This window comes from Sus scrofa, chromosome 5, assembly GCF_000003025.6.
Source record: "Sus scrofa isolate TJ Tabasco breed Duroc chromosome 5, Sscrofa11.1, whole genome shotgun sequence".
NCBI lineage: Eukaryota > Metazoa > Chordata > Mammalia > Artiodactyla > Suidae > Sus > Sus scrofa.
Window position 1 is genome coordinate 3,192,980 of NC_010447.5, and position 13,631 is coordinate 3,206,610.

Consider the following 13,631-nt stretch of genomic DNA (forward strand, 5'->3'; position numbering starts at 1 on the left):
TGTGCTGTTTTCTGCTGTACAGATGGTGCCCCTGGCGCGCGTGCGCGCGCACACACACACTCCCTTTCTCATTCTCTCCCGTCTCGGTCTGTCCCCGTCACGGTCGGTCCCCGGAGACTGGATGCAGTCCCCGTGCTGAACAGCAGGACCTCATTGCGCATCTGTTCTAAACGAGGCAGACAGAGCTCGTGAGGTTCCGTCCCGGCGCACCTGGGCCTGGACTCCCCGGATCCCACGGTGTCCCCAGGCCCCCACCACTGCCTTCTACATTCTCATCCCACCTACAGCGTCCGAGGACGCAGGCCTGGGCCACCACGGCCCCCAGAGGCTGAGAAGGTGACCCTTGGTTGCCCCACGCAGGGAGGCTCTCGTCCTGGCCCTCGACCGCTGGCCAGACACACCGCCCCCTCCCAGCTGAGGCCAGAAGGAGACCGGACATGCCGTCTGCTTTCTTCTGTTAAATCGGCACAGTTCATCCTTATGCATCTGCGAGGTCACAACTCGAGGCCCCTCTCTCCCGCTCCCCGCATTCATTGGACCGAGGAAGCCCGCGTGTGGGCCGGAGTGGTGGGCGAAGGCCACGGTTTGCGGCCATAGCCTGAGCCGGCTGCCTCCAAGATATATGTTTTTAACTTTATGTGAAATGCCAGCGTTTAAAAATTTGGAGCCATTGCAGTTCCCATCGTGGCGCGGTGGTTAATGAATCTGACTAGGAACCATGAGGTTGCAGGTTCGATCCCTGGCCTCGCTTAGCGGGTTAAGGATCCAGCGGTTGCTGTGAGCTGTGGTGTAGGTCACAGACTCAGCTTGGGTTCCAGGTTGCTGTGGCTGTGGCATAGGCCGGTGGCTACAGCTCCGATTCGACCCCTAGCCTGGGAACCTCCATATGCCGTGGAATGTGGCCCTAGAAAAGGCAAAAAGACCAAAAAAAAAAAAAAAAAAAATTGGGAGCCATGATGTGAAATTACCAATTTGCAGCTTCTAATGAAAACACGAGGCTTTGCTCCCCTGTCCCTCCTCCCAGCCCCAGGTTCCGCTCACTCATGGCACTGATCTGGGTTGGGGCGGGGTGAGTCCCTGAAACCCCAGCTGCTCTGCCCTCTGTCGGGAGCCTGCGACGCTGGGACTGCTGGTGCTTAGCTGCTCCTGGGTGAATCGCAGGAAGAAGACAGCCAGCCGGGTCTCCTTTCTCAGCGCCCCGCCCCCGGCCGGCGCCCCCGCCCGCGGGCTGGCGCTGACCGCGGCCCCTCCCCGCAGTTCCTGTGCACGGTGATCGCCATCGTCCTGCACTACGTCTACCTGAGCACCTTCGCCTGGACCTCCGTGGAGAGCCTGCACGTCCACCGCATGCTCACCGAGGTGCGCAACATCGACGCGGGGCCCATGCGCTTCTACTACGTCGTGGGCTGGGGCTTCCCCGCCATCGTCACAGGTGAGGACGCGCGGAGCAGCCCCGCCGGGCGGCCCGGGCCGCGAGCCCTCGCCTCCGGGTGTGGACGGGAGAGCTTTCTGGCCTCCTGTGTGCCCTGCAGAGGCACCTGCACCCACACCTGTCCACACGCGTGCTCTCTCAGCGCCCACCGAGGGGACACACCACCTGTCAGGTGTGGGCCCTTCAAGAGCTGGGCCCAGATCCATTCAGGGTTCTCTTTGTGGCACCTGCCAGACAGAACTCCCACGTCTGCCCACTTTGTAGGTAGACGGGTGAATGATGGAGAGAGGAGTGGGTGGACGGATAGAAGGATGAATGAGTGGATGAATGGCTGGGCGGGTGGTTGGAGAATATGCCGGCGCATGGGTCAGAAGACGGATGGATGGACCAGTGGACGGATGGATGGACGGATGGAGGAGCGGGTGCGTGGATGGGTGGATGGATGAGTGGGTGCGTGGACAGATGGATGGACGGATGGAGGAGCGGGTGCACTGGCGGGTGGATGGTAGATGAGTGGATAGAGCAGCAGGTGGATGGATGGGTTGATGGATGGAAGAATTAGTTAATGAAGAGAACAAGCAGTATTTTCTCAGTACACATTTCACTAAATGTCAGAAAGTCAAAGTTTGCTTCCTGTGGGGGAAGATGCCCACCTGCATTCACAAAGGAAGCGCCTCCCTCCTCGGCAGTCCCCGGGTCCCAGGGATCCAGACGGGAAGTCTGCCCGCCATGTGGCTGGGACGGACCCGCGACTGGCACCAAGAAGGCCTTTGCTGGAGGGGACCTGGGCCTTCTGGATTTCCCGGCTGCTTGTGTCGGGCTCCCTGCCCTGCTCTGCGCTCTGAGAGCGATGCCGGGGCCCCAGGGACACTGCGGTCGTGTTCACCGCCATCGGCTGGCCCTCAGGAAGCGTCCTCTTGGGGTGGCCGTCACACTTCTCTCCTGTTGCCCAGGACTGGCCGTGGGCTTGGACCCCCAGGGCTACGGGAACCCGGACTTCTGCTGGCTGTCCCTCCGAGACACCCTCATCTGGAGCTTTGCTGGGCCCATTGGAATCATCATAGTCGTGAGTGCCAGGAGCTTTGCGGAGCCCCAGGCTCTCAGGGACGTGGGAAGCCGGGGCCCCTCAGATGCCTTGAATTGAACGGCGTTCCGGGCCGGCTGGGCTGCCAGCTCCACGGAGCATCTGGCGGGACAGGAAGGGCCGATCTCACGGGGAGAAAGCCTGGTCCCCGACCCCTGGACTCTGGGATTTGGTTCCTGGACCCCGAGGCCTCATCCCAGAGTCACCCCCTGAGACGTGGGCTGAGGATCCTCAGAAGCCTTTGGCTTTCGAAGGTGTGTTGTGACAATGCAGTTGAGCCGATCACCTGACTTTGGGTTTTTCTGTTTGTTTTTTTTTCCAGGTCAACACAGTCATTTTTGTCTTGTCTGCAAAGGTTTCCTGCCAAAGGAAGCGCCATTATTATGAAAGAAAACGGGTCGTGTAAGTTGGTGCTACACCCAGCCAGTGGGTGGGACCACCATGGAGCCACGCCCACCCGAGAACCCCCGCGAGTCTGGTTTACACACGGGGTGGAAGCCCGTGAAAGTGCCCGTCACTTGGTGGGCCGGTGGCCGGCTTCCTGGGCCGGTCCCGGGGGCCATGGCAGCCACGTCAGTAGTGATCAGGCCGCGGGCGGCAGAGGCCAGCTGCGTCTGGCCACGCCTGGGCTGTGCCAAGCAGTGTCTGGATCCGGGTTGGACGCTGTGGAGGAGAGGGAGGGAGGCTGACCACAGGGGACCAGGGCAGGCAGCCAGAGGTCAGCCGGGACCAGGGAGGGGTCGTGTTTGGATCTGAGGGTGTTTAGGAGGTAGGATCCACAGGCCTGGCAGGGATGCCTGGGGTCCACGCCTGGGACGGGCAGGAGGAGGGGGGTGACGACGGCAGAGATGCCAGGGTGCCTGGACACCCCCTGGAGTCAGACAGGGTGGAGGTGGGGCGCGACTTTCCACAGTGGTGGTGATGGTGACCCTGGGGCCACCAGAGCGGAGAGAGGGGCCCCACAGCACAAGAATGGGGGCCCAGCAGAGGGGACCCTCCCATGATTACGGGCAGGGAGGAGGCAGGGGACCCTCCCTTGGGGAGCCAGACTGGGCAGCGGGAGAGCTCAGCATGGGGCCCGGGAGCCACGAAAGGGCCGGGGGAGAGGAGGACACGGGCGTCCCCTGGGCTGGGTAACCCGAGCCAGGGGAGGGCGGATGCCGGAGGAGGCCCACGGGGCTGGGGTCAGCGGGGGGGGGGGGGGGCCTCAGCCCTCGGAAGAGCAGCGTCTGAGATGGCTGTGGAGGGGGCCAGGGGCCAGGGGTGGGGCACCGGCGGGAGGGGAGGCTGCAGTCACGCCCTCGCCCCCAGCTCCCTGCTGAGAACCGCCTTCCTCCTGCTGCTGCTCATCAGCGCCGCCTGGCTGCTGGGGCTGCTGGCCGTGAACAGCGACGGGCTGGTCTTCCACTACCTCTTCGCCGCCTTCAGCTGCTTACAGGTGCGGGTGCCGCCGGCGGGTCGGGCGGATGTCCCCGGGCCTGGCGGGGCCTCTGCTGGGCCAGCCCTGGCGAGGTCCTGGGTCGCCTGTGGTGCTTCCCGTCTGAAATGCCCCAACCCCAAGGAGTTCCCGTCGTGGCGCAGTCGTTAACGAATCCGACGAGGAACCATGAGGTTGCGGGTTCGGTCCCTGGCCTCACTCGGTGGGTGAAGGATCCGGCGTTGCCGGGAGCTGTGGTGTAGATCGCAGACGCGGCTTGGATCCCGCGTTGCTGTGGCTCTGGCATAGACTGGTGGCTACAGCTCCGATTTGACCCCGAGCCTGGGAACCTCCATATGCCGCGGGAGCGGCCCAAGAAATGGCAAAAAAGCAAAGAAAAGAAATGCCCCTCCCCCGAGTGGGAGATCCCTGATGTGGCGTCCAGGCTGCGTCCTCGCTCCCGGACACACAGGGCTGTCCTTCCCGTGTCATCACCGTGTTATGTTAGGGGTTATGGTGAAGGCTTGTGGTCCTGCCACCAAAAGGAGCCTGTTGTTCCAAACACAGCCCTGCCTGGAGCTGTCCCAGGGACCCCCGCTCCACGGTCCCTCCCGTGGCTGCCAGGATGCTGTCCTCCTGCTTGGCCCCTGCAGGGCCTCACCCCCTCCCAGGCCGTAGTAAATTCGCTGTGGCCCCAGGAGGGCGCTGGCTGGTTACAGTCCGCACTGAGGCCCCCCCTGGACCCCGATTCATGATGCAGCATTGGGGACCCAAGTGGCCAGAGGGCTGGGGCCTGCTGGCTGTCCTGACCAGGGCCCCCTACCTGGAAAAAGCGCAAGCCCCTGGGTGGGGAGGCCCGGTGTGGGCTGTGGGCGTCTGCACGGCCACGGGGGCCAGGCCTGCCCTGGGGACCGTCAGCTCCTTACTGCTGAGCTGTGCTCCCTGTAGCCTCCTGGCAGGTGGCTATACAGCGTGGCAGCGGCAGGGCCTTGGCTTCTGTCCCGAGGCCGAGGCTGAGCCCGGCACTGACCCCCTCCACCCCCACCCCCCAGGGCCTCGGCGTCCTCTTGCTTCACTGCGTGCTCAACAGGGAGGTCCGGAAGCACCTGAAGGCCGTGCTGGCCGGGAAGAAGGCTTACCCTGACGACTCGGCCACCACCAGGGCCACCCTGCTGACGGTAGGAGGCGCCTGGGAGCTGGGCCCTGGGGGTGTCGGGACCAGTGTCAGACACAGCGCCACAGTCTCGAGTCCCGCAGAGGAGGGGGCATCACAGACCCAACCCTGGACCTGACATCCAGCGGGCGGCCTTCCCCGGAGCTGGCAGAGGCTGTGGGCTGGGGCCTGTCCAAGTCGCAGCTCTTCTCCCCTTGCGGCCAGTGGGGGTCCCGGCCAGAGGCAGTGGCGGCGGGAGCTGCCCCCAGGCCCCAGTGCTCTGCCCGGCAGGGGTAGTCGGGGTGCTGGCCTGGGGCTGCCTTGGGGACCCAGCTGCCCCTTGTGCCCTGGTGGCCTCTGCATGGCAGATAACCTGCCCCTCCCCGCAGCGCTCGCTCAACTGCAACAACACCTACGGCGAGGAGCCCGACATGTTCCGCACGGCCCTGGGCGAGTCCACCGCCTCGCTGGACAGCACGCTCAGGTCAGGCCAGGCGGCGGGCATGGGGCGGGGCGGCCCGGCTCTCAGGGCAAGGGCAGCCTTTGTCCCCTCCGTGCCAGCTGTGTGTCCCGCTCTTCAAGTTCATGTGTGTTTGCTCATGTGCTTTGGGAGTCTGGTGGCCAAGAACCTTCCAGAGCCCGGAGTGGCTGCCCTGCACACCCAGAAGGTGCTGGGTGGCTGTGCCATGCTTCCCCCTGCCCCAGCAGTGGTGCTGAGCCCACTGTCTGCCCTCCAGGGACGCCGGGGGCCAGAAGCTCAGCGTGTCCTCTGGGCCGGTGCGGGGCGGCCATGGGGAGCCAGCCTCGTCCTTTGTCCCCAGGAGTGCCAAGAAGTCCCACGGTGCGTGTCCCCTGGAGGGTGGTTTCCTTCCTGGGGGCTGGGGGCGGGGGGCATGGGCCAGGGCCTCCTGCTGGCTCTTGTCTGTCCTGTGGCCCCCCGGCCACTGGGGAACGCACACCTTGGAGCGGGGGCCACGTCACCCTTGGAGGGTCCACAGGGGCCCAGGTGGCTCTGCCCTCCCCTTGGCGGGAAGCCCCGCCACGGGCCTGAGCCGTCCCTCCTTCCTCCCTGCAGGCCACGACTCGGACTCGGACAGCGAGCTGTCCTTGGACGAGCAGAGCAGCTCCTACGCGTCCTCGCACTCGTCCGACAGCGAGGACGACGGGGTGGAGGCCGAGGGCAAGTGGGACCCGGCCCGGGGCCCCGTGCACAGCACCCCCAAAGGTGAGCGAGCCGGGGCACAGTGGGGAGCCACGCTGCAGGGCGGGCCTCGGAGGTGGCCGTTTGCCCCCACCAGGAGCACAGGCCAGCTCTGCGCGTCTCTGTGGGACCCTCACCGCAAGGTCTCCACGAAGCTGGTGCCACTGTCTGTAGGGAGCACGAGGCTCCCGGGTGTTGGGGTGCAGTGGGGGCGCACCCTGGGATCCTGAGCCCTGGAGTCCCCACCCTGCGGGGTGGGACGCGTCCCCACTGAGCAGGACAGGGAGCCGTGGGGGGGGGGCTCCCTGCCTGCTGAACGTCACCTCTGTGCCTCAGTGGACGCCGTGGCCAACCATGTCCCAGCCGGCTGGCCCGACGGGAGCCTGGCCGGGAGTGACAGCGAGGAGCCCGGCGAGCAGCCTCGCCTGAAGGTGGAGACCAGGGTCAGTGTGGAGCTGCACCTGGACGAGCAGGGCCACCTGTGCAGCGAGCGTGTCCCGGACCGCGACAGCGGGGGCCCAAGCCCGCGGCCGCCCCGCCCAGCCAGCCCCCGAGCAGAGGAAAGGTGCCGAGCGAGCGCCCGCTGCCCTCAATGCCGGGGGCGGGGGGAGGGAATGTGGGAGGGGGCGCTGGGAAGTCCCTGGCCCTGGGGTTGGGGGGGGCGTGGAGGCGGGGACCGTGCAGGCAGGTGGAGCAGGCCCTGCTGGACAAGGGCTGGCTGGGCTGGAGTTCCCGCTGTGGCACGGCGGGATTCAACGCATCTCTGGAGCACTGAGACGCAAGTTCAATCCCCAGCCTGGCACAGTGGGTTAAAGGATCTGGCGTTGCCAGGGATGTGGGAGCGGCAGCTGTGGCTCGGATCTGATCCCTGGCCCGGAACTCCATGTGCCCCGGGGCAGGCGACAGAAGGGCCAAAGGGGGGTGGGTCTGTGGGGCACAGACTGGCACCTGGCAGGGCGGAGGGCAGCCCAGAGGCCGAGCACTCAGCTCTGTGGCAGCCTGGCCGTGACCACGTCAGCCTTCCCGTCCTCCGCCCCCCATCCTAGGCATCTTGAAAAACAAAGTCACCTACCCGCCGCCACTGACCGAGAAGACGCTCAAGTCCCGGCTGCGGGAGAAGCTAGCGGAGTGCGAGCAGAGCCCCGCGTCCTCGCGGTCGTCCTCGCTGGGCTCCAGCGACGGGCTCCGTGCCCCGGACAGCGCTGTCACGGTCAAGACGCCCCGCCGGGAGCCGGGGCGCGAGCAGCTCAACGGGGCGGCCATGAACGTGCGGGCCGGGAGCGCCCAGGCCCAGGGCTCCGGCTCCGAGTGAGTAGCCTGGGCCTGGCGGGAGCAGGGGCGGGCGTCCCTCGCCCAGAGGACAGGCGCCCAGTCCGGGGGGCGGGGGGGGGCATGGTCGGGGCCTGAGCACAGAGCGCACCCAGATGCCCAGGGGCCGCAGTAGGTTTCCACCCAAGAGAGGGCCTCTGCTCGGGGCCAGGAGGGACCGGCCAGAGGTGGCGCAGACCCTTGTCCTGGGGGCCGAGTCCGCCGAAGCCCAAGCCTGTGACTCTAGGACCTGAGACCGTGCAGCACCAAGCACTTTATAAGCGTCGTTCCCGCGGCCCAGGGTCCTTAGCAGCCCCGTCCTGTGGTTGAGGAGACTGAGGCTTGGGGCCGGGGGACACCCAGCCGCAGAGGCGGGCCTGCTGATCTCCCCGGGGCTTCCACCCCCGCCCCGACCCCTTGCTCACAGACACCCCAGGGGGGCAGGAAGAATAGGGACCAGGTCTCCCAGAACCCTCTTCCTGAAACGTAGAGAATGAGTCTCGTCACTCGCTGTGGCTCCCTGTGCTCCTGTGCGTGGCCAGCCCTGCACAGGACCACAGATGGGCCTGGGTCCCCAGGGGATGCTGGCTGTCAGGGGTGCAGGTCCGACCTGCCCCCGTCCTGCCTGCCAGTGTCACTGAGTCCACGCCTGGACTTGCCCTCTGTCGTGGGGGGTGTGCCTCTGCATGGCCTTGGCCCCAGCGCAGCTGCTGGCTCCAAGGATGGCAGGGGCCGCCTTGCTGACCCTCCACCTGCCTGACGGCTTCTTCCCACGTGCAGAGGCAGTAACGAAACTTCAATTTGACCATCAGGAATCCGTGAGATCAGCCTGTCGCCCGCACCCAGGCCTCTGCTGTGACGTCATGCTCTTGGACCTTGCAAGGAGCCTGAGGGGCCCCTGCCCTTTCAGTGAAGCAGGCCCCGGTGGCCGGGTCCCTGCTGTGACAGCCCCAAGACTAGCGAGACTGAAGGTCCAGAGGAGAAGCCCTGAGCTGCCCTGGGGGTTCAGGGCCCATTAGACCCCAGGACAAGTGCCAAAAGGCCACAGGCACGGAGAGGCGTGGACTCCAGGCCAGCACAGCTCAATCCTCAGGCAGCAGACAGAGCCAAGGCTTGCACTGGCCTGGCCGGGACAGGGCCCAGCACGAGAGCTGGCCTTGAGAGGAGCCACCAGGCCATCTTGCCAGGACTCGGGGCCGGGGGCACCTCCCTGCAGCGTAGGCCCTGGGCCACCAGCTCCACAGCAGCAAAGGCCGCCCTGGTCTTAAAGCAGACCCCTTTGCTTTGTTAAAAAGGTGTAGATACTTTTGTATATTTGTATGGAACTTTGAAAAGCGAAAAGCTCTGTATATTTTGCATTTGTACTGACTCTGTGGATGCTGGGAGATTGTGGGGTGATCTCTCGCTATTTTTTATATAAAGAAGATTGCACGGGCGGCCCAGAGTGTGGCACTCACGCAGCTGGTGGCCCAGCCAAGCAGAGGCGGGAGGGGTGGAGGGGGTGTCTTTGGATAGAGGTTCCTGTGCTGCTTCCAGCCTGGAGCCAGGAGCCCGTGGGCATTGCACGTGGTCACCTGGGCACACAGCACATCCGCTTTGGAGATGCTTTGCGCTCAGCCTCGCATGTGCCTGGACGGATGGGGGTGCCTCTGGGGCGATCTGGGACTGGATGGGCCTTGGCCTTCGGGGTGGGATGTGGCTGCACACTGGCCGTGACCCCCTCCCCGTCCCCTCCCCCAGCCCCACTCTGAGCCCTCGGGGCCTCCCGGGCCCCATCTTGCCTGGTGGTTCCACAGGTGGGGAGTTCCTTTGTCCCTCTGCTCCCGTTCTCTGCAGGGCGTTCACACGTCCCCGATTCAGACGGAGGCGTGAGGTCTTCCAGGATGTCACATTCCTTCCTGCCGATTTTCTAGCTCCTATTTAGACTCCGAGGCTCTCCAGGCAGGCGGGGCTCCCACCCCCAGCGTCTGACCAATGACGTCGTTTTGCCTCAAATGGCCAATTGTGCGAAGGGACAAAGCCGCAGCCACCCTGTTCAATGGTTACCAAGCTGTTTTTTGGAAACTCGTACCCAGGGCCGGCTGTGACTGTCCCTCTGTGGGCAGTTGGGACGGCGTGGCCTGAGGGGCTGTGGAACGGGGCCCAGAAACCTCCAGACACGTTCTAGTTCAGTGTTTCTTTTGTCCTTCCATCGGGGGCCCGGCCTGGCTGCTCCCCAGTGTGAGACGCCGCAAGGTACGAGGAAAACCAGCTGCAAAGCAAAGATGTCCACGCTGTGTTTCTCCGATGAAAATGCGAGTCTTGTTCACGGCCCGGAGGAAACGTCTCTGGTTCTGGGCTGAGGCCGCACGCGTCGCACACAAGCGAAAGGAGAACCCAAAGCCCTCGTGCCTCGATGAGTTAGAAACGTGCCTTCGCGGGTGAGTGGCCTTTTCCAGACACACAAGCATGGCACCCTCAGGGGTCAGCCGTGGGAGATGTTTTCCGAGCAAACGTTTCGAGGTGGTCGTGTCGTCGTGTCTGTGAGCGCTCTGCCTTCGGGTCACCTGCACCTGGCTCTTGCCCCTTGAGGTGTGTACTTAAAGTTTTTAATTTGGTCAGAACTGTTACCAAAAAAACAAGGGTCAGTTTTATGAAGACAGGAAAAATGTAAACCTATTTTTGTGACTTAAAAATTTTATGAGAGCTCCGAGACACTGGAGGCTGTTGTTTTTTTTTTAACAAATGTGTATTTATTAATGTTCAGAACACTGGAATTTTGACACAAATGAGGAAAGAGTCTACAATAAATTAAGATTTTTGAATCTGTGTTTCTGCTGTGCTGATTGACTTTCCCCCACTCCTGCTTCCCCGAAAAGGGACCATGTACAGGCTGCTGAGGAGCCTGGGGGAGCAGGGGCCATTCCGGAACTTTCTGCTCACTTTCCTCCTCATCCAGACCCCTGCACCTCACACCCGAGTTCTTTTCCCTGCACCATCTCTCTTTCTCGTCCGCCTTGGACTCCGGTGAGGCAAATGTCGCACCTTTTGATAGGGTCTGTAGGTTACTGGGGCTTTGTTCTTCTGACTTCATTTTTTTCCTCTTCTTTGTATTCAACCATTTCAAGTGATCAGTTTTCAAGTTCACTGATTCTTTCCTCTATAATCTCCATTCTGTCATTGGGCCCATCCAGTGATTTAAGTTTCAGATATTACGACTTCAAGTCCTAAAAGTTCCATTTGGTTCCTTATTATAATTTTTCTTTCTCTGCTAAAGACTTTGGATTTTCCATGAATATTCAGTGTCAACCTTTGCTTCACAGAGCGTGATTGTAAGAGCTGCTTTGGAGTTCCTGTCGTGGCTCAGTGGTTAAAGAATCCGACTAGGAACCATGAGGTTGCCGGTTCGATCCTTGGCCTTGCTCAGTGGGTGAAGGATCCAGTGTTGCTGTGAGCTGTGGTGTAGGCTGCAGATGTGGCTTGGACCCCGCGTTGCTGTGGCTGTGGTGTAGGCCAGCGGCTACAGCTTCAATTCAACCCCTAGCCTGGGAACCTCCATATGCCGCGGGAGCGGCCCAAGAAATGACGAAAAAAAGAAAAAAAGAGCTGCTTTAGGTTTTTGATTATTTGTAGATCTGGGTCATCGAGGGGCCGAAATCCGTTTTCTCTTGGCCTTTTCCTGGCTCTTTGTATGCGGGAAAATCGATTCCTTGATCGACAGGTCGAAGGTTCTGTCAGGAGACGCTGCGTCCTGTTAGAATCCCCTGGCTGATGTCATTTTGGTTGGTGTTAGTGGGTGGTCCACCCGGCTGGGTTCAGCCCACAAGTCCCGTCTCACCTTCCACAGCTGTGACTTTGCCGCTTTGGGGCCACCCTGCACCTGCCATCCTGGTAGCCTGGGACTTGGGGTGGTTTACATCTGTTCTGCCCTCAGAACCTTTGCTCTGCCGTTTTGGGGTGAGGCCGTCAGGATGCCTGGGGGGGTCCCCTCCGCCAGGCCTCTCCTCCCTGGAATTCACCCCCCACAGGCTTACTCCTGGGCCCCTCTGCTGCGTTCCTGTCTGGAAAGGTGGGTTTCTTCCAGAATTCTAGCTGCCCACACAACCTCACACTTCCACCCGACGGTGGCCCTTTGGGAAGAACTAGAGGGAGCCTTAGAAAACAGTGGGGCTCCCTCACTCTTCAGCCCACAGGGCCCCCTCTTCCCAGGCCTCCCTTGGACCCCTCACCCCGGTGCAGGTCACACAGCTCCAGAGCCAGGGCTGCCCTTGGGTCGCGGCTGGGAGAAAGAGACCGGTCCCGGCGCCCCACCCCCACAGGCCCTCCTTCGTCCCCAGTGTCCTGCTGAGGCTCCGTCTCAGCGTGCTCGGTCACCAACGTGATAGGACAAAGTCCTGCTTAATGGGGCCGCCTCGAGAAGGAGAGCAGCCAGGGCGGAAGGGCACAGATGTGTCCGTTGGGCCGGTGTCCCGTGGATGTAAAGGACTGTACCCAACGCCCAGCTCAGACAGCGCTGCTCTGGGACCCGCGGGATCACAGAGAAACACAGGCGTGAACACTGGACGTCAGACCGTATCCGGGCCCCAACATCCAAACCTCCCGGTCTGGCTGCAGGGATAACTCACCCTCAGACGTAGCTGCGGCCTCTCCTGCAGACAAGGTTTATTAAGACACAGAAGGCGGACCAGGGGCTTGCGAAGGCTTCCCGCGACGTGGACACGCGGCAGCTAGAGCCCGGGGTGCTGCGGGCAGAGGACAGGCCCCAGGGCTGGACACTGAACCTTCTAGGAAGACAACACAGCTGCGGGGGCCGAGGTTAGGCTGGGGGCGATGTGGGCGAGGGGGACCCCCCAGTTTACATCAGGAGGCGAGGCAGGTGTGAGAAAGCCTCAGCTCCGGCCCTTCCACCATGGTCATGGTGTGCGGGTGACGGGGCCTGGCAGCAGGGTGCCCGACGTGGGAAGGGCATCTAGCCCAGCCCCAGCCCCTGTGGAGGTCACGCCCTGGAGTCCCAGCCTGTGAACTTGGCCCAGTGGTGCCCCTTGGCCAACAGCTGCAGCTGAATCTGAGGCATCACCTCCCGGAGGGCACACGGAAGGCTGTGTCCCCAGAGAGAAGGTAGCACTGGTGGCCCGAGGCTGCCCCGGGTGCCAGCTGTGGGTGAGTGGTGACCCTCTGCCCACCTGCCTCCACTGGCTGCCCTTCCTGCCCAGTGGCAGCTCCCCAAACAGGGCCACAGCTCAGACCCCGGTTCCCCGGCGTGAGGCCCAGCCGCCAGGGCAGTGGATCCAGGAAACCTGGGCCCCAGGCGGCCCCATGCTGCCCTCTGAGCGGGCAGAACAAAGGCGGTGTTTCAGCCCGGCCTCCATGCTGTGGTCGGCCCCCTGCCCAGAGCCAGGCAAGCCTCGCTGGGCCTGGCTGGAGCGTGAGCCTGAGGCAGGCCTGGGGGCAGCTGCCCGGCCCGAGCCCCCACTTCACAGGGTCTGTCTCTTCACCTGGATTGTGGGAACCGACTCAGAGGCTGCGTGGCAGGGTAGCAAGTGTGGGCCGTGTCTGCTCTGGCCCCCTCCCCACTGCTGGGCGAGGCATGGGTGGGAGAGAGCCAAGGCAGGGCCCAGGAGGCCGAGGAGGGGGCATGGGGCTCCAGCTCCTCCGAGGCTGCTCCCTTGAGCCAGGACGGCGTGGAGGGAGGACGCCGCTGGGCTTTGGGGTGGGGCCAGGGCCCTCAGTTCCCATGGGGGTGCGTCCTGCCTGTGGGCCTTGTCCTCTGCAGAGCAGAGTCCAGGTCCAGGCCCCTGGCCCCTCACAACTCCTCTGGGGTTGGGGGCGGGGGCTGGTGCAGCTCTCACAGCTCCCCCACAGAACAGGGGGTCCCCCTCTGACACAGGGTCACACTTGGATGTCTGGGGCACAGCCCTGCTCGGGCCCCTCGCCCCAGGCCAGCAGGGACAGCATGCCAGGCCTGAGGCCGCTCCCCGAAACCCAAAGCAAGTCCCAAGTGTGGGGTCAGTTCCCAGCCTCGCCCCCTTGCCCTGGGTTGGGAGCCGGCTGTGCAGG

The 13,631-nt window shown here is 63.5% G+C and overlaps 1 protein-coding gene across 1 annotated transcript in view; it reads left to right on the plus strand.

Annotated features, from left to right (window-relative positions):
* Positions 1–10,399, plus strand: part of LOC102159820 (cadherin EGF LAG seven-pass G-type receptor 1) — an 88,969-nt gene extending 78,570 nt beyond the window's left edge. The window contains exons 24-34 of the mRNA XM_021091370.1: positions 1,258–1,432; positions 2,386–2,498; positions 2,839–2,918; positions 3,828–3,954; positions 4,986–5,111; positions 5,476–5,570; positions 5,824–5,927; positions 6,162–6,311; positions 6,624–6,852; positions 7,334–7,595; positions 8,376–10,399. Of these exons, the coding sequence (XP_020947029.1) occupies positions 1,258–1,432; positions 2,386–2,498; positions 2,839–2,918; positions 3,828–3,954; positions 4,986–5,111; positions 5,476–5,570; positions 5,824–5,927; positions 6,162–6,311; positions 6,624–6,852; positions 7,334–7,595; positions 8,376–8,384 (1,470 nt within the window). The 3' untranslated portion in view covers positions 8,385–10,399. The remainder of the gene's footprint in view (positions 1–1,257; positions 1,433–2,385; positions 2,499–2,838; positions 2,919–3,827; positions 3,955–4,985; positions 5,112–5,475; positions 5,571–5,823; positions 5,928–6,161; positions 6,312–6,623; positions 6,853–7,333; positions 7,596–8,375) is intronic.